The sequence below is a fragment of the Castor canadensis genome, chromosome 8 (assembly GCF_047511655.1).
Source record: "Castor canadensis chromosome 8, mCasCan1.hap1v2, whole genome shotgun sequence".
In the NCBI taxonomy this organism is placed as follows: Eukaryota; Metazoa; Chordata; class Mammalia; order Rodentia; family Castoridae; genus Castor; species Castor canadensis.
In genome coordinates this window covers 105619200-105644424 of record NC_133393.1, presented here as the reverse complement: position 1 = coordinate 105644424, position 25225 = coordinate 105619200, and the positions used below count along the sequence as shown (strand labels likewise).

The window sequence follows — 25225 nt, the reverse complement described above, 5'->3', positions numbered from 1 at the left end:
AGCCTGAACTATAACTGACAAATTGCTGAGGATTCAATGTGAGCAACTCAGGCAGATAAACATTCCAGTGAGAGTCAGTCAAGTGAGAGCAGGTGAGTTTAATCTTGGCCAGGTCCTTGCATTGAATAGCAGAGAAAATCTCCATGTACTTCTACAGGTTGGAGGGGTGGAGGTTAAATATGCCAGTGAATTCTGTGCTTCTTAAACTCTGTCCACAGGAGGAAACTATTTAACCAGAGTCTAATCTGCTAGGGCTTTACCAGAGCCTAACTGACCTGGGGAGAAGAAAACCTCAATTCGAGCCTTCCACACAGGAGAAAGGAATGCCCAACTCAAGCCCACTCTAGCCATCCTGTTCCACATGGGTGGTGTAGGGGGTGTCCACAATCCAGAGATACAGGCTCTCCTGAAATACTGAGACCTATTCATAGTAGTACTGATTGCTTCCCCACTCCCAACATAATTAAGAGCATTACTAGTTCTTATACAGTAATTTCTCGTACCCAGTTCATCATGTATGTATCAAGAAAAGATTGTAAGACATACTAAAAAAAAAAAAAACCAAAAAACAGAACAAATATCAAAACCACTCAGATATGGCAGGGATATTCTAATTAAACTAGGAATTTAAAACAACTCTGATTAATAGGCTAATAGTTCTAACGGATAAAGTAAACAATGTGCTAGTGATCAAAAACACTATCAGAAATGAAGAAGGCCTTTGATGGGCTTATTACATGGGACATGGCTAAAAAAAAGATCTCTGAGTTTAAGGAATTATAAAGAAACCTCAAGAACAACTGAAAAGTAAAGGGGGGAAAAGAACTGAAAAAAAATAATAAAACAGAATCTTGTCTAAGAACTGTGGGACAACTACAAAAGGAGTAGCATTTGCTTTATGGAAATACCAGAAGAACAACAACAAAAACAGAACTTCGAGCAATGGGAGGGAATTTCCACATCTGTGAATGTCAGCTGCATATCCACAAATCCAGAAACTTCAAAAAGCACTAAAGTGGGATAAAAGCCAAAAACAAAACAAAATACCACCCAGATATATCATTTCAAGTTACAGAAAACCAAAGATAAAGGTGGGGGGGGTGGAAACCTGAAAGAAACTAGAGGAAAAATATGTCACCTATTGAGGAATAAAGAATAATATCCAACTTCTCCAAAACCATTCATGTTAAGAAAAGAACAATGTTGAAAGAAAAAGGCCACCAACGTAGAATTGTATACCCTGCAAAATAATCCTTAACAAAAAATATGCTGGGGGTGTGGGAGAGTATCTGCCTAGCATTTGTGAGGATCTGTGTTCAATCCCTAGCTACACACACACACACACACCATGAGGGGAACTTCCTTAAACTCCTTAAACAATACCTGCAAAAAAAACCTACAGCCACCACATTGTATGCAATGTATATGTAATAGAGAGAAACAGAGTATTCCCACAAAGATCAGGAATGAAGTAAAGATGTCCCCTTTCACCACTGCTTTACAAAATTGTACTGGAAGTCCTAAGTAAGGCAATAAAGAAAGGAAACAAGGGGTAAGGAGATTAAAAGAAATAAAACTTTATTCACAGATAACAAGGTCATTTATGTAGAAAATTCAAAAGAACCAACAAAAAACTGTTGGACTTAATAGGTAACCTTAGAAACAATGCAGAATGAAAGATTAACACACAAAAGTCAGCTGCTTTCCCAAACACCACCAAGGGCAAGCGGTATTTAAAACATAAAATTTCATTTACATTAGCATCCCTGCCCCCAAAATGTAAGACAAAAATCTAACACAACATGTATAGGATATATATGAAGAAAACTGTAAAACTCTGAAAGAAACCACAGAGTAAAGAGATAAGCTATAGAATGGGAGAAAATATTTGCAAACTATATCTCTGATGAGGGGTTAGGACCCAGAATACATGAGGAACTCAAAAAACTCAATTCTGGAAAGCAAACAGCCTGATCAAAAACCAAGCAATAGACCAACATAGATATTTCGCAAAAGAAAGCACACTAATGGCCAACAGGTAATAAAAAATGCTCAGCATCACTAATCATCAGGGAAATGCAAATCAAAGACACAATGAGTTATTACTTCACTCCAGTAAAAATGGCCATTATCAAAGACAAAAAGTAAAAAGTAGTGCAAAGAATATGGAGAAAACTAAAGGTCTGCACAAAGTTGACAGAAGTGTAAATTAGTACAGCAATCATGGAAAGCAGTACGAAGGTTCCTCAAAACTAAAAAAAAAAAATCAGAAATAGAACTACTCTATGATCCAACAATCCCACACTGGGCACATACCCAGAGGAAATGAAATCAGTATGTCAAAAAGAAATCTGTACTCCCCCAGCACTATTCACAATAGCCAAGAAATGGAAACAATTAAGAGTCTATCTACTGATAGAATGGATAAAGAAAATGTGGTACAATACTGAGCCACAGAAAAAGATAAAATCCTATCATTTCTGACAACATGAATGGAACTGGAAATCACTGTGCTAAGTGAAATAAGCCAAGCATATGCTCTCACTCATAACTAGAGTATAAAAATATCAATCTCACAGAAGTTGAGAGAGTAGAATAGAATGGTGGTTAGCAAAAGCTGAGGTGAATAGATGAGACGGAGGAATGGGGAAAGAGTACTCAATGGATAGTAAGTTTCCATTAGGTGGAAGGAAGAATTTTAGGATACTACAGCACAGTAGGTTAACTACAGATGATAGAGTACTGTGTATTTCAAAAAGTGTGAAATAAGAGTTTTGAATGTTTTCACTATAAACAAATGGTAAATATTTGAGGGGGTACATATTTTTAATCCCAATTTTAATATTTCACAATGAATACACATATCAAGACATCACAATTTTCATATTCTATGGATTAGAAAGATTTTTTTAACTCTGGTAAAATAATTTTTTTAAAAAGAATATTCTTTTTATGAGGTGCTTCATGACCATTGACAGGAAAACTCATTATAAGTATTAATATAACATCTTAATGCAAGATATTAACTCTTCTCAACTTCATCTACAGATTCAATACAACCCCAATCAAAAATGCAAGAAGTTATTTTGTGGATATCAAACTGATTCTAAAGTTTGTATGGGAAGATAATAGAATATCAACACAATACTGAAGAACAAAGATGGAAGGCTGACAGTGCCCAACTTCAAAATTTATTGTAAAGCTTCAGTAATCAAGACAGTGTGGTATGAGTGAAAAAATGGACAGACAATAGAACAGAATAGAAAACCCAAAAACACACATAAATAGAGCCAACTGATCTTTGACAGAACAGCAAAACAAAGGCAATACAACAGAACAAAAACAGCCTTTTCAACAAATGTGCAAAACCAACACAATATCACATACAAAAAAATTAACCTAAACATAGACCTTATGCCCTTCATAAAAAAATTAACTGAAAATGGATCATAGTCCTAAATTCAAAACACAAACCTAAAAAGCTCCTAAGATATAAAAGTAAAATCTAGTTGACCTAGGATTTGGCAATGACTTCTTAGCTATAACAGCAAAAGCATGACCTATGAAATAAACTTGATAAACTGGATTTCATTCAAATTAAACTTTTCTGCTCTGCAAAAGATACTGTTAAGGGAATAAAAACAAAAACCAAAAGCAATCAGAAAATATGTGCAAAATATATCTAGCAAAGCACCATGATACAATATATACAAAGAACAATAAAAGAACAAAAAAACCTACTTTAAAACTTACCAGCTATCTTATCAAAGAAGGTACAAAGAAAAGATGTTCCATACATGCCAAAGAGGAGATGCAAATGAAAGCAATGAGATTCCACTACACAACTATCAGAATAGCCAAATCCAGAACACTGACATTGTCAAATGCTGACAAGAAACAGAAGAAACTCTCATTCCTTACTGGTGGGAATGCAAAACAGCATATCCATTTTGGAAGAAAGTTTGGTGAGTTCTATGAAAACTAAGCATACTCTCCCCATACAATTTAACAATCATGCTAGTTGATATTTACCCATGAGTGAAAACGTATGTCCACAAAAACACCTACACATGGATATTTACAGTAGCTTTATTCATAATTGTTAAAACTTACAAGCAACCAAGATATCCTTCTTAGGTGGATGGACAGACTGTGATATGACTAGACAATGGAGTATTAAGCATTGAAATGAGTTCTGAAGAATCTATTAATGAACTCATAAGACCAGTTTTATTTAGTGAATAAAATGTTGCTAAATTAGGAAGATCATTGGCAAACCAAGAGAATACCAAAATATTACACATTTAAAAGCCCTTAATGATAATCTAGTCCTTCCAAAAATGAACTCTTGATATCTTAACAGAGCATCCACCACTCAAAAAAGAATTCTGGATAGAATTATTAATTCTTGAATCTGACTAGTAACTAAAATTGAAGTTGCCACTGGAAAAACTGTACAGTCTAAAACTTTTAGACCTTAAGAAAATATCGGTAATTTATACTAAAATAAAATATAAAGTTAACAATGAATTCTCTGTGCCTCCCCCAAAGACATAAACAGTAGTGGCTCAAAACACCCCTGTAGTTTACTGCAATGCTGGGAAGAAAGGTAGTATCAGGAACATAGTCAAACAAAGACAAAGGAATATGTTTACCTAAATTATGGCACTTTATCTTAGGTTACTGCTCAAAAGTTTGAGTGATCTGCCTTTCAGTACTTCCAACAGATCTCTTCTTGTAAGCTATTTTTGTACATATGTCAGATAAAGAATTATGCTACTGCATGATGACAAGTGAAGAAAAACATAAAGGCAAGACAACCTGCCAAAGGTTAGATGCAAACCTATAAATAATACCAAGCATCTGTGCAACCGCTAACTTGGCACTCAGAGGAATTTATGCTAATGAAACACTGTAATTTATTAAACATGGTGACAGTTCACTGTTCTAAGAGATTTTAAACATTAACCGTTACACACTAGAGACTGACTACAACACTTCCTCAAGGTTTACATTAAAAGACTGCAAGTGAAACTGTATTATAACAAGGTCTGTTCTGAAAGAATACTGCTAAATGAGAATTTTCAGACCTCAAAGGGATCTGGGATATACTGTAAAGCCTATCTCTAGTGCAATGCAATAAAGCAACATGAATTTCCTATACGATTAAATATAATAGGTCTTCTGTTTAGTAACTGCTGTGGTTTAAATGTGCTCCCCCTCAAAGTTCATGTGTTAGAAATTTAATCACCATTATAATAGTGTATAACAGTGTAAAAGGTGGGACTACTAGGTGATTAGTCATAGGGGCTTTGTCTTCATGAATGAATTAATGCCATTATCTTGGGAGTGGATTTGTTATCATGAGTGGGTTTGTTATAAGAACAAGTCAACCTTCTCTTGCTCTCTCATGTGCACACTCTTGCTTTTCCACCTCCTGCCATGGAATGATGCAGTAAGAAGGCCCACCAGATGTGAACCCCTCAATCTTGCCATCTTGCAGAGTGGTAAGAAATAAATCCCTTTTCTTTACTAATTACTCAAGTTCCAAGTATTCTGTTATAACAACACAAAACAGACTAAGGCATTATAACATTTTAAATTATAAACATATATGCTTAACATTTTAAATGATTATCACCAGTTTAGTTTTGTGCAGCACAAAGACAATAGAGAGAAAACTGCAGACGAAAAAACAGGTAAGACTGAAAAAAGTAAATGGTAATTTTCATTCTGTTCAGCAAATATGGATAAAAAGCATAGTGCTGATAAAAAGGAAAAGGGTTAATATGATATAGCAAGGATGGAGTTTGAAGTGTGACCAAAACAAATACATGAATTAAATTTGAAGATCATTGCTGGGAGCACTGGCTCATGCCCATAAACCTAGCTATTCAGAAAGCAGGTATCAAGAGGATCTCAGCTAGAAGCCAGCCTGGGCAAAAAAGTTCATAAGACCCCAATTCAACAAATAAAATCTAGGCATTGTGGCACACACCTATCATCCTAGCTAGGTGGGAAGCATAAATAGAAGGATCATGGTTCAGACCAGCCTAGGCATAAAGCAAGACCCTACACAAAAAAAAAAACAACTAAAGTGAAAAGAGCTGAGGGCCCTGGCTCAAATGGTAGAGCACCGCCTAGCAAGTACAAGCCTTGAATTCAAACCTCACTACTGCCAAAGGGGGTTAAAAATTAAAGTTAAGAAATTTCCATCATTGACTTTATGAGAAATGTACTTAAAAGTTACATCTATCCTCACTTTTAGTTCTGGAAGAAAACAGAGATGAAAAGTCACTCAGGAAATCGAGACATTAAAGTATGTCATTAGATCAAAAAACCACCGAATAAAGTAACTGAAGCAGTTACAATATTAGTAAAGTAGGCTAAGTAAGACTTTTTTGGTTTTGGTTATACTGTATAGAACCTTTAGAGTAAAAACCAAACTTCTACCTGGACACAATGGACAGAATATACAGTTTACAACAGAATCATATTAGATTTTCATCCAACGTCTACTTCTAGCTGCTACAACTCCCATTTGTAAAACAATGAGAGAATACAAATGAGCATGTGTGAATGAATGCCTAAAAAAATGAAACAATTCCCCTCCACCATTCTACTTGGTTAGGTCAATAACCTAACTAACCTTGAAATGAACCTACAACTACTATTAAAGCAAGTAAAGAGGTCATTAACCTGACGTAGTAGCTATAGGAAGAGCTTCCCGCAAAATTTCAAGATTACCTCCTGATATATTTGCTACCATTTTGGTAAGTGTTCCCTAAAGGCCCCTACGTTAAGTCTTGGTCATCAGCCTGTGGTGCTATAGGGAGGTGATGGGTCTTTTAAGAGGTAGGACCTAGTGGGAAGCCTTCCAATCACGAGGTCAGTGGGTGACCCCACTGGAGATATTGAGATCCTAGCCCTCTCCTCTCTTGTATACTGACCATGAGATGAACGGTTTTGCTTCACCACATACTCCTCACCATGATATGCTGCCTTACCACAGGCCAAAAAGCAACAAGGACAAGAGACTAGGAAATGAAATCTCCAAAATTGTGAGTCAAAATAAACCTTTTATCTTTATAAGTATTTGTTACAATAATGGATAGCTAACACATCTCTAGTTGCTAAATTCCGTTCAACAAATATTTATTGAGTAGCCAAAAACTAGGTGCTAGGTAATACAAAAATAAAAACTGATGGAACCTTCCCTATAGCAGCTGATAGTACAGTGATTCTCACTACTGGGGGTAGGGAGGTCAGAGAGCATTTTGACAATTCAATAAAATCTATGGAGACTTTATTTAAAATATATATATATATATATATATATATATATATATATATATATATATTCAAAATTTTGCATACAATTTCAAGGAGTTACTGTTCACTTGGAGTCCATTTGTCACTTCCTTAAGATTCCCAGATCATTGTTTAAGAACTCCTGAACAAGTACAATGTCAGGCTTTTAAAAAGAAAACAAAAAAAGGTGGGGGGGGGAATAATTTCAAAGGAAATTTAAAAACTGCAGAGATGACACATCATGAGGACAATGAAGTTTAAGGTAAGAACCAGATTATCTGCATTCAAATCTTGGTTCTGCCACTTACTGACTTTGGCCAAATTTCTTAACCTCCCTATGCTTCAGTTTCCTCATCTAAAGAATGGAAAAAATGATAATACCTGGCTCTAAGGATCTTAAGAATTAAATGATGCAAGCAAAACCCAGCACAGTACTCAGAGACAGAGGCAGTCACACAAACACAGACCTACAGCCCTTTGAATTAATTCATTCCTACAGCTTTTATTAGTTTGAGCCCATATACAACCTCATAGTAAACCCTTAGTTTCTTAAAATTATCCTAATGACTGAAGAAGCCCAACTAAAAACAGATTCTCTCAAATTCCACTGCTGTCTAAAAAAAGCTTATGACTTCATCCAGTATAATCTCCTTTCTCCAGAACCAGGATTTATTAGCAAAATAGATAAAAAGAAAAGCATGGCAACACTTTGTAATAGACAGATGGCGCTAATGATGTAAGAACATATGTAAAGTCCCTTGTAAACTGAAGTACAAACTACGTTATTTATATTCATACACTATCTTCTCTAGCTAGCAGATGGACTTGTTAGAATTTCTTCCACTTTAAGTGGTTTGTTCCTTTTTTCTCAAATAGTACACACTGCTATAGACTGCTTAATCTGTTTTTAAACATCCAAACCCGTACAACATGCTTACATATTTTTACCTAATTTCCTTCAGTACTTGTACTATAGTTCTTTATCACAAAGCAGTTATGTGATGAACCTCAATGTCTATTATTTTAACCTCTATAGTAATTACTAATAAGTAAGAATTTTAAACAAGATAGGTGTTTGCTTAAAAAAAAAAAACAGCGATCCACCAACATCACAAAACATTGTCTTTTTGAGGCATTGCAGATAGAACCCAGACCCTCATGCATGCTAGGCAAGCATTCTAACACTGACCTACATCCACAGCTCATACCCCTATTTTTAAAATGAGCCTAGTCTGATATTCTCTCCCCAATAAAATTCAGGCAAAGACACTAAATCATTTTTGTACTTTTTCGAATCCAAATATTACATATTTTTTTAAAGGCACTAAAAATTTTCAAGGTAACTGGGTAATATTTTCCCTTATTTTCCTTCTGAGATATGATAATATTGATATAATTTGTAACTGTTTTGTATTAATTTCAATGTAGTATAATTTTTTAATTCAAATTACAATTTATTATTTAAAATTTAAATTCAGTAAAAAAAATTTAAATAAAATATAAATTTTCTTTTTTGTAGTAAAAGAAAGAATAAAGTTTATTAGAAAAGGAATTTAGTGTAATGGGATAAAAGCAGGGACAAATGGAAGGAAAAGGGAGAAACATTTCCTGTTCCCCATACAGGAAATGGAAGTAAAGACTCCTAAATTTTTTTTTAAATAATGCTTTTTCCTCGAGTTATATGATTTAGATGAGTTTAAAGTATCTCTTCACACTAAAAAGAAATGGGATAAAATGAAAAAGGAAATCTCTGGAGCACAGAATAGTATCTCCAACATTTGTGACTAATGATCTTAGACAAGTTACCCTCTCAGGGACTCTAGTTACCTAATATAAATGGAGATGTTTCATGATTGTACACAGCAATATGAGGAAGAGGTACTAACAAATCGTTCCCTTTTCTTCTTTTTTTTCCAACCCTAGCATAAAATAAAAATAACACTCAATTTACAAAACTGTACAATATGCTGCCACTCCATTCCTCACCTGTCTCTGCCATAGAGCTTAACTACTGGAAGAAATAATGGTTCTTAGAGAAGTGGAAGATGCCAAGGCAAGGCTTCCATCCAGTCTTTTGTAAGTATAATGACTAGATTTTTGTCACTTACTGCCAAAAATCAGAACAATCAGAGATAGAATCTGAGTTAATAAAGATCTTATATTTAAAGCACCATCACCCCTAAGAAGATTAAAGGGCTTTTTAACCAGTTGACAGGTCAATCAGCCACTTTAACATTACAATTGATTACCTGACATTCACTAGGAAGATACTGAAAACAAATCCTAAAATACAAACTGGAAATAAATATAACATATATAATTTTCTTATTATATGCTTTAAGGAATGGCTCCCAACTTTAAAAAGTTAAAAGACTTGGATTGACAGAATGGTTCAAGTGATAAAATGCCTCCGTGGAAAGTGTAAGTTCAAACCCCAGTTTCACCAGATTTTCAGATCCTCACAAAAGTAATCTTGATATTCATTTTAAGAAAATAACAAAATTCTACCACAAATAGAATTGTATTTTGAATTCTAATCACACCAGCAATGAGACACAGTTCAAAAATAATAGTGTGATATGAGAGAAGCAAGTCATTTAATAGGTCCTCAGATAAGACATGATGAATGCAGTTCCCCAAATGCTCTCAGACCATAGTAGAAAAATATTGTCACAAATTCCACCTGAAAAATGTAGGCAACCTACCTACTGCACATATAAAGAGAGGCCGAGCTAAATTCTTTTTCTTTTTCTTTTTTTTTTTTAATGCCATATTGGCTTATCCTTGCTAAAGATAATATTATCAAATTTTATCACAAAATGATATAATTTTTATCACAGCTGCATAATATTATGAATTAATTCAATCAAATGGCTTTTCCTAGCACTTAGTTAAAAGTAGCTTAACTAACTTTTGAGGGAGTAAGAAGAGTAGCGACAGTCTACTGGGAAAGGAGAAGAGAATAAGTGAAAGAGAAAAACAGAATAGTACAGTGGCTAGAGGAGGAGCATTCAAATCATACTACTCAAGTTCAGCCAACAATGCAACTCAGTAACTTCCCTCTCCGCCATACAACCTTGGACAAAATGACTGAGATAATCCTCAGATTCCTCATTTCTAAAATAATGTGAGACTTGCACTTACCTCATAAAACTCGTAAGAAGACTAAATGAGATAATGTACACAAAAGTTTACACTTGCCAAACAATTAATAAAGTAACCTATTATTTATTGTAGAAAATTTTAAAGTACTGAGCACTTAGCTGTTTGACCAAGATTATAGCAGAACAAGAAGAAACTTAGGCTAATACAAGTTGGAAAATAGGAACTAGAAGATGGAAAAATCAACTTTCTTCTCCCTCCTCCAAATCCCACAGAACATGATTTATGACTAAGTGCCCAAAACTAAATTAGTGCTAATACAGGATATGGTTTTGTTTTGGAAGTACTGGGATTTGAACTTAGGGCCTTGGGCAGGTTCCCTTACCACATGAGCCACTCCACCAGCTCTAAGATATGGTCTTAAATAGGCTTGTATGGGCTAGCCTGGGATCTTTAAAGTGGTATAGTGGGCTAGAGAGTGGCTCAAGCAGTATAACACCTGCCTAGCAAGCCCAGCAAGTGTGAGGCCCTGAGTTTAAGCCCTAGTACTGCCAAAAAAAAAAAAAAAAAAAAGAGCCAAAATAAAAAACAAAAAAAAAAACAGTTATAGTAAAATATGTTCCAAGTTCAAACAGCTGTCTTACACATGATCTGGAAGACAACCTATTCAAAAATTAGGGATTGCCTATTTTTCCTTTTGGAATTAAACAGCTTGTCTTTGTGAGCAAACATTGTCTAGAAATTCAAATGTAAATCAAAGAAATGATTCAAATTAATTAGGAGGCACTGCTAAGAATAAACCTACCATATAACAATACCCTGTAAAAGAATGAAGATTTAATATTTATATAATTCAAAGAGCATCATGAATAATGGTATTCCAAAAATCTTTCTCAAAGTGAAGTACTAACATGCGTAACAAATTTCTTTACCCTGACAGAAGTTTTACTACTTAAAAGTATCCCTTATATCGCCACAATAATATGCCAGACTCAAAAGGCCATTTCTCCCTTATATGTCTAGTTTGAAAAGCTGTAGGAAGCAATTTACTGTGAGAAAACGGTAAAGTAAGCTCAAAGACGCCCAATATGGAATATGACCAAGGACTTAGGGAGTTCAAACTTTCATTTTAAGCTAAGAAGCATCAATGCCTTTAAACAAGGAGTGATAAAATCATGAATCACTAGAGTGACTAAAACACACCACCTGTCCTCCCTAAGTGGCCACGTTTTAAAACAATATAACATAATGAAAAGACTAGGGTTTTAGGATCAGGTTTGTTTGGAAATCCTGCTCTGCTACAGAATACCTGTTTAACAAATTAATAGCTCTACTCTATACCTCATTATTTGTATCTGTAAAATAATAAAACCTATAGCATGGTGTTACTAAAAGACTGAAAAATTATAGAGAACATAATGCATGGTGCATTGTAATCATTCCAAACTAAGTAGTCATTAGATTTCATTAAACCAACAATGTAACTCCATAACTTTGGGTAGTCTAGATCTGCGCTGTCCCAAAGGGAGGCGCTAAACACACATGGCTTAGCAAGTCTTTGAAATGTGACTGGTCTCAACTAAATTACACTGTGAATGTAAAATACACACTAGATTTTGAAGCCATGCTGCAAAAAAAGAACATAAAATATTTCATCAACAACTTTTATACTGGTTATGTCAAAATGATACACTAGCTATAATGGATTAAATAACTATTATTAATATTGATTTCATCTGTTTCTTTTTGTTTTAATGTGGCTACTAGAGAAATTAAAATTGCATATGTGACTTGTTATATTTCTACTGAACAGCTCTGATCTAACAAATCATATCATTGCTAAAGTTTCAAATGAAAAATGGTATGAAATTTTCATTATGTGCTTCGTATGAATTACCTAGGAGACTGAAGATCTTAATGGACTTTAAATTCCTTCTAATTTAAGTGTATGATTTTAATACCCTATTTATCAACTCCATGTTATTTTATACCCCCCAGTCTCTTGATTACCCTCATATAATCTACTGCCTACTCATAGGGACACACCTCATCTTCCCACTTTGATAATAAGAGTACTCATGCTGTCTTACAAATTAGCTGAAGAGCATGGGATAAAGCCATTCTTCTCTACCAACTATGTGTACTATCTGTTCCTCAAATAATATCAACAGACACTTACTCTAAGACCCATCTACTTTCTGAAGAAATGTTTTTCTGCTCAGATTCAGTGCTGTATTGTAAAGTAATGGATCACATCTCTGACTTTTCTATCAGCAAATACACCTTTCTGGTGATCAGCAAGGTTAAAATATAGTTTCAAGTTGTGATTTATTACCTGTTATGTTAACATAGGTACAAAAAGAAAAGGAAAAAAACTAAAGCATTAATTAAGTAATGTGAAAAAATAACTCCCTTTATCTGTTCAGATAGCTTAAGAGAAAGGTTTAAAAGTACTGGTAAGGACCATAAGTTTAATCAACTCATCTATTACTTATTTAATGCTAACGACAAGGCATGCCATTGTGCTGAATGTGTGGCTTAAATTACACTATTATAGCTAGAGAATCCTACATTACAATACTAAAAGTACAGAGTTTATATCATTTCAATTTTCTCCAAAGCATTTATATATACATTATCACACTAGTCCCCTATAAAAATCATTGGCTGGAAGTAAAGTTAATTTTACTATGCCCTAATTTGACAGACACAAAAACTGAGGCCCAAAGGTTATGTGTAACTTGCTTGCACAAAGTTAGTAGCTGAGAAGATAAAACTGCCTGATAGGTAAGAGAGTAGCCTCTCAAGTCAGACCATGGGTTCAAAATGCTGACTCTAACCAGCTGCTAAATCTTGGACAAGCTTGTTACCTATTTCCTCAGTTTTTTTTCCTTATTTTACAGTTTCCTCACAGGAATATTTTCACTCTCATAAAAGTTAAAGTGTTCACACATAGAAAGTTCTTGATAAATATCAATTAAGGCTTTGGATTCTGAAAGAAGGGACATTTGGAGATGGCTTTTTTTTTTTTAAAAACAAAAACATTTATCACAAGCATAAAAATACTTCTAGAACATCTTGAACCCTAGTCATAAATGTTCAGATTTATAACATTTTCTCTTTTAGCAAATTTACTCTTCATGTCTCTTCCCTTTTTAAAAACTAACTTCTAGAAACTGGCACAAAAATGATACCTCAATTAAAACTGTATGATTTTAAAAGGTAAAATTTTCAATTGAGAAAACTATAAGACAGAAAAGGTGAAAGAAATGATCAACACACACTAACACTTAGTGCTGAAATTATCCAACTATTTCTTTTAAATACAGTATACATTGCAGTAGCTTTACCAGAAAGTATACAGGAATTTGCAGAAACTAATTTTTTAAAGTTATGGTTCACATTCACAATATATAAATCTGAAACATTGTTGCATAGTCACCAAATCCCAAATCTGAAGTCTGGCTAATACACAGTATTTAGGAAAATAAGAGAAAGCCAACCATAATGTAGGGGTAAGGGATCAGTGTGTCAGAGTGAAGTGTACTCCTAAAATTCTAAAAAGTAGATACTTATTTTATGATATTACCTGGCACACAGAAGGTACTCAATAAGTAATTTCAGTGAGTGAACTTAGGGGAACTAAATCACACAAATAAACATTTGTGATCCCATGGGAGATACCATTAATAAGGCTGACAATGACCAAAATTCTAAGCCATAGCCTACTGGCTAGAAGAAATGAGTATTCTAACACATCCCCCTCCTAATTAAGTTCAGTGACATTCTCCATATGTAAGTTTTGAGAACTGTATCTGGATGAACTCCTACAGATCAAACCTTTCTTTAGAAGTGTATTTTCAAGAATTAGCCAAAGTCAGCAAATTTCCATATGTACGTAGGTTTCCTAACTGCAAAACAAAATTAATTTTCTGCTATGTGCTAAAATGCCCATTTGCTCCTAAAGAATTTTTTTCAGTTCATGTAACATTCGGGGCCAGAGAGCACTTGTAGGTACACACTTACCACCCAATTAGTTCACAACAGCTGAACTAAACTCTTGCATAGTTTTGCTCCAAGTCTTGTTCCTTCCTAAACTTTAGCTTACCACTTGATGTCAACATAGCTGTGAAGAAGAATTTAGAAGTCATCTGGCAGAAACATTTTAAGCAAAAAGCTGTGGGAAGGCCTAGAGCAATAAATCTGTTACCCAAACTAAAGAAATGGTATCATTTTAAATCCTATACCTCCACAGATAATTAAGACATCTAAAAAGTAATACATGAGGGCTGTCACACGACAGATGTGTTATTCTATTATTAGACATTATTACCGCCGCTATTATTATAATCCTTTTCTAATTTCCTTAGAAATTTTTTTTTAAATATTAACTATAAATTTTAATTGTTAGATAAATATTAAAACCTATATACTTTCTTCCTGGTTAACGTTTTTTAAAAAAATTATTTCGATAACCTGTTAATAAAGAATGTTAACTAAATTACATGGGGGGATTGTTTTGTTTTAAAGCCATTTGTGTGATTCAGGTTAAAGCACGGATTATTAAATCAGTAAAATTCTAAGGTTACTGCTCAAATACGCTGTTTCCGGTTCACTTTAAATCTATGTTTAAGAAATCGATGTTAAAATGAATATAAAAGTCAAAACCTAAAGCTATAAGCTAAGAATTGTTATAACACTTACCACAGCTGGTTATCAGGCTGAGTTCCCAAATTAAATTTTAATGGCAAAAATTTTTAGTGTATAATAAGATAATATGGCATTAGAATAGAAATATATCAATTATAATAAAATTTTCATAAAGAACTTACTACTATTTGCAGTACTTAAAGTGTACTTCTTTTTTAAACTACTTATAAACTAGATTAAATGGCTCTTTGCACTGAAATTATGTCTTTTATTTATATAAAATATTTTTCAGATACTAAAGTTAACATAGAATAATTAATGAGCAAGGAAAAAAAAAACTAGCTTTAAAATTTCACAACTCTGAGGAATCATGAAAACACCTAATTTTCAACAGTGTCACTTCCTGAAACAATAAAGCACTTAATTCCCATTAAAACAAAGTAAACATAAAGGGAAAACACAAAGGAATAAAAAAGGAAGACCCAAATGTACCATATACATAAAAGTCTTTACTTCTCAAAAATAAACATTGGAAAAAAGTTTTACAATGGCAATACACACCAGAAGACTACCTTCCCCACCAGTTCTGAGTCTGCAAATCTTTTAAAAATTAAAAATAGTATCATATTGTGTTATTGTTTTATATATTATGTATTACAGTTTGTATTGTAGCACATTCCCTTCTCCCATGTATCAATGAAGTAATCTAAAATCTTAAGTAAGAATAAACAGGTTCCTCACAATTCCTGTTGAATGAGTACAAATATGTACTTTCTTTTCCTGAAAGTTCTAGGATTTCATGCACTCATCTGCTTCACCATCCATACTCTTCACAATTTTCTGCACAATAGCAATAATCATAGAGAATATGTACTGAATTCTGGTGTATGACTCACAGGCCATCTAACAAGGTGGTTAAAAGGCACTCTCTGAATTCAAATATTACATGCATGACCCAACACAAGATCCTCAGCTTCTCACTGTCTATCTCTAAAATGGGCTCTCTCTCATGAGGAGTAGTTTAGCTCACTGCGTGGTACACAGGACTATATAAGGGTTAGTTGTTTTATTACTATGTGCCACATATTGAGTTTTACTTTATATGCATTACTTCATTAATTCTCACTGAACTTTATTTTACAGATGAGGACATTAGGTTTACAGTAGTGGCTGGCAACTTGTCTGTTGTTAAAAAAAAAAAAAAGCTAGCAAGTGGAAAAGTGGAAGGGCTATTATTCAAACCTAGGTTCTTTATACCAATGTCTCCTAAAAGTAGGCTCCAAGGACATTCACTCTCATGATTTCTTATTGTAAATTACTCTAGAGATAATTTTCAAGTGAAAGACATTTTCACAAAGTAGGTTTTAATTTCTGAAATCATCAACTTGGCATATGCAAATTTCTGGGTGTTCACAAGAATATTCTTAGAGATGTAGGAATGTTATTTTCCTTACGAAGTATTCAATTTTGATAATTTTCAAATTTAACACTCAGCATTCTTCAAGAGTGTGAACAACAACTATTCTTCAAGATTCTTAGCCACATGTTAATTTTAGATAACAATTTCTGGACTTTAGCTAGTCTAATACTTAAAAAAGTAAAACTTTTTTAAAAACACAAAAAATATGTATGACATTTCTTTGTAACACTTGGTCTTGTATTTAAAACACACACACATTTTAAAAAAGAAGTATTAAAAAAAGGTAGCTATGCCTTTAGTAAATACTTCTAGTCTCTCATCTTTATTCCAATTCTGTTTCTACAATAGTCCACAGAATATTTCCCTTTGAACAATTCAAATCTAAAATACCCCCAATAAAGTTATTTTCTCTAAATCCCCGAACAAGATCCTTGGTCAACATCTCTAATTCCTCTCAATGCAATCGCCATTCTCAGTCACCCAGACTCTTCATCACAGAATCATCTTTGATTCTGAATATAAAAAATAAAGAAGAGACAGAACAGTCACCAAGTAAGTTTCTTTCTTCAAATGGATTACCTCATTCATAGGCTCTTTTCCATCCTCCGTTATCAAGCTCCTACAGCTTTCCTAACACCTGTGTTTATCATCCCACTCCTGACCTCCAACACTGTCACTCCATTACCTGTACAGTGTGTCCTTCCTAAAAGACCAATCTGATCATGCTAGTTGTCTGCTTTAACTCCTCCATGGATTCCTACAGAATGAAGTCCAAACTAGGAATTCAGGGCTTTTGATCATATGAGACTGATTCAGCTCACAGTGAATTCTCCCCTTTTATAAAAGTGTGGCACTCATCACGTACCCTCTATGTTTCTTAACCATTTCTGTACCTGTCTTAGTGGAGTAGAGACTTCTGTAGGAATAACATTTTATATATATTTGGAGATATATGTAACATCATATCCTTATCAGGTATAGACTAGCTAATCAATTACTGAGTTACACAATAAGTTAATCAATGTATATGTACAGTGGTCCCTCAGTATGCATGAAGAATTGGTCCCAGGACTACCAGAGGACACCAAAATCTACAGACAATGGAGTCTCTTATGTAGCATGGCATAGTATCTACATATAACCTGTCCACATCCTCCCACCATTGAAATCATCTCTAGATTACTTATACTATCTAATTAACATAAATGCTATGTAAATAGTTATACTGTATCAGGGAATTGCTATACTATATTGTTTGAGGAATCATGACCATAAAAATCTCTGTACATGTTTAGACACAATTTCTTTTCAAATATTTTTGATCCATTGTTGGTTGAACACATGGATACAGAGGGTCAGTCACTTGTATTGGGTACCAGGTAAGTGCTTGTTTCTTCAACAAATATTCATTGAGTAATGAATTTGTGCCAAGGATAACAATGTAACTTCCATCTTCTAAGAGATGGCCATGCGCCAGAAAATAACAATGATACTTTACATACATTATGGCTTAAAGCCATCCTCAGGCAGGTATTATCATCTTCATTTTTAATATGAAGAAATTAAGTTTCTAGAAAAGTCACAGAGCAGATGAGACAGCTGAGTTTCAAACTCAAAACTGAGTGAAAGCTTGTACTATTTACACTGTATTCTACTCCTCCTACAGAAAGATTAATCCAAAAGTATAATCTATCTGGTGGATTTACACAATTACATACTGCAACAAATGCAAGGACACAAAGGGTCTTATTTGAGCACAGAATAATGGTCCAAACTCTAGGGTAAAGAGAATGAAGAATTCACAGATGTCCAAAGGAAACACTTTTAAGAAGGGATAGTAGTTAAACGAAAGAAAGGAAGAGACAGCATTCCCAGAGAAGAGAAAAACAAGAGCACAGGCATAAAGGCAAGAGACTAACCTGAAGCAGTAGTGATTGAAAGATTAATTCAAAAGATATGTAGGAAATAGAATTATAGACTTGGTAACCAACTAAGATGGGGGTTGGTCGGAAAGCGAAGAGAAGGAAGGAATCTAGGTAAATCTATGCTTCTCTCTTAAGCTCTGAGTGAATGGAAGCAGAACTAAAATAGGAATACAGGGTCTAAAACAAAAACATAAGGAAAGTGTCAAATGGTATTGGTACTTCTGCTATGTCCAAAAGATGTTTAATAACCAAACAGGCAAGTCTAGAACTCAGAAGCTGATCTAAGGAAAGGTGACAAAATTGAGAGGTTATTACCCAGAAAGTGAATGAAACTGCCTAGAGAAATGTGTACAAAAGGATAGTGCCAAAGAGAAAGTTACAGAGAATAAAAATATTTAAAACACAGACAGATAGGAATATGAAAACTAGAGAGTAGTTATACGGAAGATGGATGGAAAGGAGAGTTCATGAGAAGGGAATCATCAATGCACTGAATGTACCAAAGGACGGAGGAATTGAGGAACTGGTGAACTTAAGGGGGAGACAGGTTACGGAAAGACCGCTAAACCAGCTAAACTAAACAGGACTGACTGAATGGCAAAGGAGGAAATGCAATGAATGCCTTGGATGAGAAGAGATCAGCAGCTTAAAAGACAACAGAGAGGTGCAGGATGGCAGAGTTTAGCATTTTTACAGGATGAGAAGGGACCAGTGGAGAACAAGATTTTTAAATTATACCTTTGCACATAAAATTACTATACAGAAAAGTTACCCATGATACAATGTTAATAAATCAAAATAAAACCAAGTTGCAGGCCTGCGTTTGCTGACTCACCTGTATAACCCCAGCTACTCAGAAGGTGGAGATCATGACTGTGGTTGGAGGGCAGCGCAGGCATAAGCCAGCCACAGTGGTACACACCTGTACACCCAGCTATCTGGGAGGCATGGTAGGAGGATTGAGGTGCGAGGTCAGCTGGGACAAAAACATGAAAAATATATAAAGCAAAAAAGAGCTGGGGGTGTGGCTCAAGTGATAGAGCCATTACCTAGCAAGTGTGCAGCTGTTAGTTCAAAAAAAAAAAAAAGTTGCACACTACATATAGAATGACTTCACTTAAAATTCAGACTCCTTTCAATTGCCTTCAAGGCCTTGAGGTCCTTGAGGTCCATTATGACTTGGGCCATGCCAAACCTCTGACTTCTTCATATACCATTCTCCTCCTCATTCACAATGTCCCAGGGACACCAGCCATTCATATGGATCCTTCAATAAAGTTTGTTCTTGCATTTGCTATAATGTCCATCTGCCAGAATGCTCTCCTTGTCAATGACTAGATCCTTCTGGTCATTCTGAGCTCAGTTCAAATATCACCTCCTCAGAAGCCTGCCCACCTATATGTAACACTGCACACCCCTCCACCCTAACCCTCCAAAGTTACTAGCATTTCCCTGTGTTAACAACTGGTCTATCTGAAATTCTTATTTTGTTTTCCATCTTCCTCCCTAGAATATAAGTTCTGAAAGAGAAACTTCATCTTCCACACATCCACATATTTTTCAGCACATATCACTGCTACTTAAAACAGTGCTTAGCACACAGTAAGCACTCTGCAGTTGAATAAAAACCTGTACTCGCACATATTTACATGAAAAACATCAGCAAATTCTGAAAGGATCAAATAAATATTTGAACTTATTTATACCGGAAATAAGTGTGAAACAAGGAAGAGGGGCAAGCAATAGCCATTCTTTCTGTTTGTTTAAGCTCTTCATATTTTCTACAAAAAATCTTGTCTTTGGTGATTGAAGAATAATTTTCAAATAATGATCATATGAGCCTAAGATAGCCAATCTATTCTATTTTCTTTTCTTTTTGTGGGTAGTCATTATGTAATCACCTATGGGTCAAACAAACTGATTGCAGGCTGAGCCTTGAGTTGTTTTGATAACTAATTCAAAGTTAAAAAGTTAAACCTTGAAGTTGGAAAGACCTTAGAGACCATCTTCCAATTTTACAAATATGGAAGCAGAGATTCAGTAAAATTAATCTAATTAACAAAAATAGAATACTGATGAAAATATTTCAAAGACCACATGATTAAGATTTAAAATACTATTATGCTATATGTAATTTAAATAATAACTATTAAAAGCTTACTAGAGTTTACTCTCCTATACAACCTATAGTTATCTGTTGAAATTATTACTCAAAGTAAAACTATTTCCTTGAGCATACTATTTGACCAATGAACCCATGGTCAAACATCATAATATGACAAAGGATTAAAATACATAAACATAGTAAACACAGAGAGTACAAATTATTCACTCTTGAAACCCTAACACCGTTAGAAGACCAGACTAAATGAACTAGCAAGCACTTCTTTCCATCAGGGTTCACTATATGTCAAGTATATCATACACTTAAGGATTCCCTATACTTTAACTCAATCGTCCACACCAATTTCTTAATAGAATTGATGCACATTAAGTATTAAATAGTTAAGAAATGCACAACTAAATAACATTTACAGAAATAACTACTTTATTATACTCCACAGTTTACCAGGAATACATCAAACTTCATCTAAACTTCTGAATACATTATAACAAGCTATCCCTTTTGAGCCTCACAACAACCGCAATGACAGTGGATATTCTTACCATATAACATTTACTATATAACAATGAGGCTCAGAGGTTAAGGAACATGACTCATCCAGACAAGACCTAGGACCCTCCATCTCTCAACTCCTTAGCTGCTGTTTTTTCCATCATCCAGGCTACTTCACATTTACCATGCCAACCACTTTCTAATCTCCTTCCTTCACATGGATGAAGGTAAGGACAGTACCAAATTCCTAGCATTCCTACCCAAGTCTACTTAAAATTTTAGTACATGGCATTAATCATTCATCTTAACAGTGATGGAAAAAATGTGAAAGTCACATGAATTGAGAATGTGCTCCTCAGTCATTCTGTATGAAATCCTACCAAATATTCAATTATTTTCCTAATTACAATAAAGGAAAGGTGCCCTCTAATCTAGAAAGCTCTCTACAAAGAATACACACACACACACACACACACAAAAGAGTTAAGAAAATGGGCTTTACAGTTGGAAAAAATTCTAAGACCAAATCTTAGTCCTACCACCCACTAACAGTTCTACTGTGGGTACTTTTCTTGAGTTTCATTTTCCTTGTCCAAAAATTGAGGATCACACCTATGTGAATTGTGGGGAAAGACTAAATAAGACAATGTGTGTAAAGTAGTTAGCTCTCAGAAAATGACCAGATCACATAGCTCTTAGAGACACAAACAGATGCAGCTAGGTATTACTGCATAGGTAATGGCACCTAAAGGATGCGAACTTTACTTGCTTAATTTCCAGTGTGCCCTTATCTTTTTCCTCTCAAATATCTGGGGTAAGATACATCATTCTTGCTCCCCAGGAACCAATTAAAGAACTGATGTCACTGTGCTTCCAACTCCTGTAATTAAGCAGTATTATTTGACTATCTTGAATTGGTTATATCTAAATCAAAGATTACACAACTGAATCAGCTAACTGCATCTTTCACTCTATTTTGGAATAAAACTCATATAAGTAGCCAATTTTATAAATACAAATCATGATACAGTGAATTTACGTTGGGAGAAAAGAGCAGGAATCTTTAGGGGAAATGAGAAGGACCTAACACCAAGACACATGCACTCAGCAGTTCATTATACACTTATTCTCTTTCTTTTAATCTTCAGAAGCATCATCCTAGTCAGTACTAGCATGGTTTTATAGATTAGAAATGGAAAGCTCCAACTAAACTACAGAAAGGCTCTTGTTCAATTCAAGGCCTTTTCCTCTTTTTGTAATCTCTGCCCAGAATGTTCTGTCATTCTTCAAGGCCATCTCTTTTACCAGCTTCAGGTCTCACCTCAAATAGTTACCTCCTTCTGACCACCCAACCTAAGGAAGTGTACACCAATTACTACATCCTTATTTCCTTCATATAACACAAGATGATCTGTACTTGTGTTTAGAGAGAGGAACCATCTGACTTACTACTTCTGTCTGGAGTGCTTGGGAGAGAGGATGATGCTGGCTTAATGAATGAATGAATACACCTGCCTACAGTCATTCAACAAGTAAACAGCAGGGCTTAGAAATCAATCCAAGTAAGTCGGACTACAAGTTCCTGCACTGCCTACCATGACGTTTTTTTTAACAGGGAGCAGAGATGCTTTGGGCTGGAAAATTAAGAAGTATGCCTTGCTGCTTTTTTAATATTCATTCTCTTTAAGGAAATTACAGACATTCGCACACACACATACATATATACTGCATTCTACAAAATATTTAACCCAATTTTCAAGCAGTCTTATATTGCCTTTTAGAATTACAATACACTGTAAAAACACTGCATTTATGACCCTGCTTAACAATATGTAATGCTTCAAAACTCATGAGTAACTGGCATCTGTACCAAGTTATTTAAAGCTAAAAGAAAATTAAGTCACATACTCACAGGAGTGTAGTATTTTGTTCTTTTCTAAAGTTGTTTTGAGTTTCAGAATACATCTTGCAGAAAAACTTACAATACCAGCCCTAAGAGATCACTCTGAGAATGGTAACATGGCCCAGGCACTGTGTGGCGTCCGGTGTTAAGACCACGTTCGCCGCAGGTAAAAGTCACCCCGAGGCAAAACCCTAAGTGCAGCTAATACAGATCACTAGTGAAGTCCCCTTTGTTACCTACCACGGAGTTCATACTTACTGAGTCCGCCGTCCTCGGCCACTCCGGTCCCTCTCATTCCTAGGTACGTCAGTCCCAGGATTAGGAAAAACAGGCAGGCGGCAGTGAGGAGGAACATGGACAGGTAGTGCGCGCTGAAGCTGGCGGTGGGCGACACCTCCTCGCGTTTGAACTGCTGGAGCAGCTCCTCCTCGGGCTCGGCCAGCGAGGGCGCGCCGTACGCGCTTTTCAGGTAGGTGTGATTGGAGCCCGTGTGGTTGGCGTGATTGATCCTGAGTGAAGTGGGGGCGGCCGCGGGCGCGCTGGGGGGGATGCTGTTGGAATACACCCGAGGGGGATCCAGGCCGCCAGCGATGTGATTATTGGATTTCGGAAGGGAGCCTGTGGATGTGTCCAGGGCGGAGTCCAGATCGGGAAGCAGCGAGGACAGGAGCGGAGACAGCTTCTTGGTGCCCACGCGGTACCTGGGAAACGGGCTGGAGTCCCGCGGATCGCACCCGCCCCCGGGCTCGGCCGCCGCCTCCTCGAGGTCTCGGCTCCTGTCTAGACTGCCGGCGGCCGCCGCCCTGTCATTCATCGCCAGTCCGCCCCCTCCGTGAACCGAAGTCTCCTGCCGGCTGCCCGCCGACTTTGCAATCGGCGGACACATAGGCTTAACCGGGCTCCGTCTGGGCCGGTGCCGCGAAACCGGGTCGTCCTTTACAACCTGTCTGGCGACGGCAGCGGCCACGTCGTCACCCTCCTCTTCCTCCGAATCCGAATAGTTTTCCCGGGAGCTGTAGGGGAGAAGCCGATTGCCATTCACGGCGCGGCTCGCCCACGGCGGCTCCTCGGCCTCGGGGTCCCGGTCCTCGCGGTCCTCTCCGTCCTCGTCCTCGTCCTCCACCGCGCCGTTTTTCCCCGACAGCGGCTGCGGTTCAGGGCCCGCCGGCCTCCGCGCCCCCCACCACGCGTGCGGCTTCCTCCGCTCGGCCGGGTGGAGGCTGTTGGTCAGCTCGCTGGCGGCCGGCGAAGCCTTGAGCCCTCGGAGCTGGAGCGCAGCCCGCTCTCTCCGGCTGCCACCGCCACCACCGCCGCCACCGCCGGCCTGCTCCCGGGGACTGGCCTCCACGTCCGACTCGTCCGAGCTGAAGCCCAGCAGCACTTTGCTGCCAGCAGCCGCGGGGGCGGCAGACGCGGGCCCTCCCGGGGGGCTTTCCAAGCCCGCACCCCCAGGGGTCCGCAAGTAAGGGAGGTCACTCGAGAGTGGCCGGACCCCCATCCCTACGGCCGCCGCCGCCGCCGCCGCCACCGGTCCCGTCGCTGCGACCGTGTTATTGTTATTACTGTTCCGTGTCTTGTTGCCGCGGCCCCCCGACCGGTGCTGCTGCTGCTGCTGCTGCTCTTCCTCTCGAAGCTTCTTCAGCTTCTTGAGGTACACCGGCCGGGTGCTCTCTGTCACCGGGCCCGGCGACAAGCCATAACGGCGGAGCTGAGAGAAAAGCTCCTCATCCGAGAGCTGCTGGGGCGCCGAAGCCGCTGCCGCCGCCATTTTCTCTCCAGGGTGTTTTACAAGCTCCGCGCTACCGGAAGTGACGCGCCGCCCTAGACCCTGAACTAGACCGGGCTGCGTCGCCCTCTCAGCGCCGCGGGCGTCTCGGCCAATGGGAGGCGCCGGAGGAGCTCACCTGAGCGGGAAAGGCCACCTGAGCGGCGTGCGCCTCCCGCGGCCCAGGTCGGCTACGCTGTCACCTTGCGGCGCCAGCGCGGTGTCCCTGTCCTGACTGGCTCTGGCTCTTCTCCGCCCTGTCTGTCCTTCCGAGGGCCGTCTGCGGGAGCTGTCTGTCACCAAGCCACACCTTGACCTCTTCTTCCCGGGCTCTTGGCCCGCCTGGCTGTAATGATTGCAAGGAAATGTGCCTTGAATGAAGCTCGTCTTTTCATTCATATTCCTGCCTCCGAGGGAGCCCAGGGGTGAAAAGCGATCCCTAGAGCCACGCCAGACTGGCAGTGTTGCTGTCTGACTCCACGTTCTCTGCAGCTTTCTTTCCACTTGACTTGAATTTTTCTTTTTTTTTTTT

General features: G+C 37.2%; 1 protein-coding gene across 2 annotated transcripts in view; it reads right to left on the bottom strand.

Moving 5' to 3' along the window:
- Lemd3 (LEM domain containing 3) overlaps positions 1 to 24696 on the bottom strand; it is a 61837-nt gene extending 37141 nt beyond the window's left edge. For both annotated transcript variants that reach the window (XM_074083835.1, XM_074083836.1), the window contains exon 1: positions 23187 to 24696. In XM_074083835.1, the coding sequence (XP_073939936.1) occupies positions 23187 to 24696 (1510 nt within the window). The remainder of the gene's footprint in view (positions 1 to 23186) is intronic.
- Between the last annotated feature and the right edge of the window lie 529 nt (positions 24697 to 25225).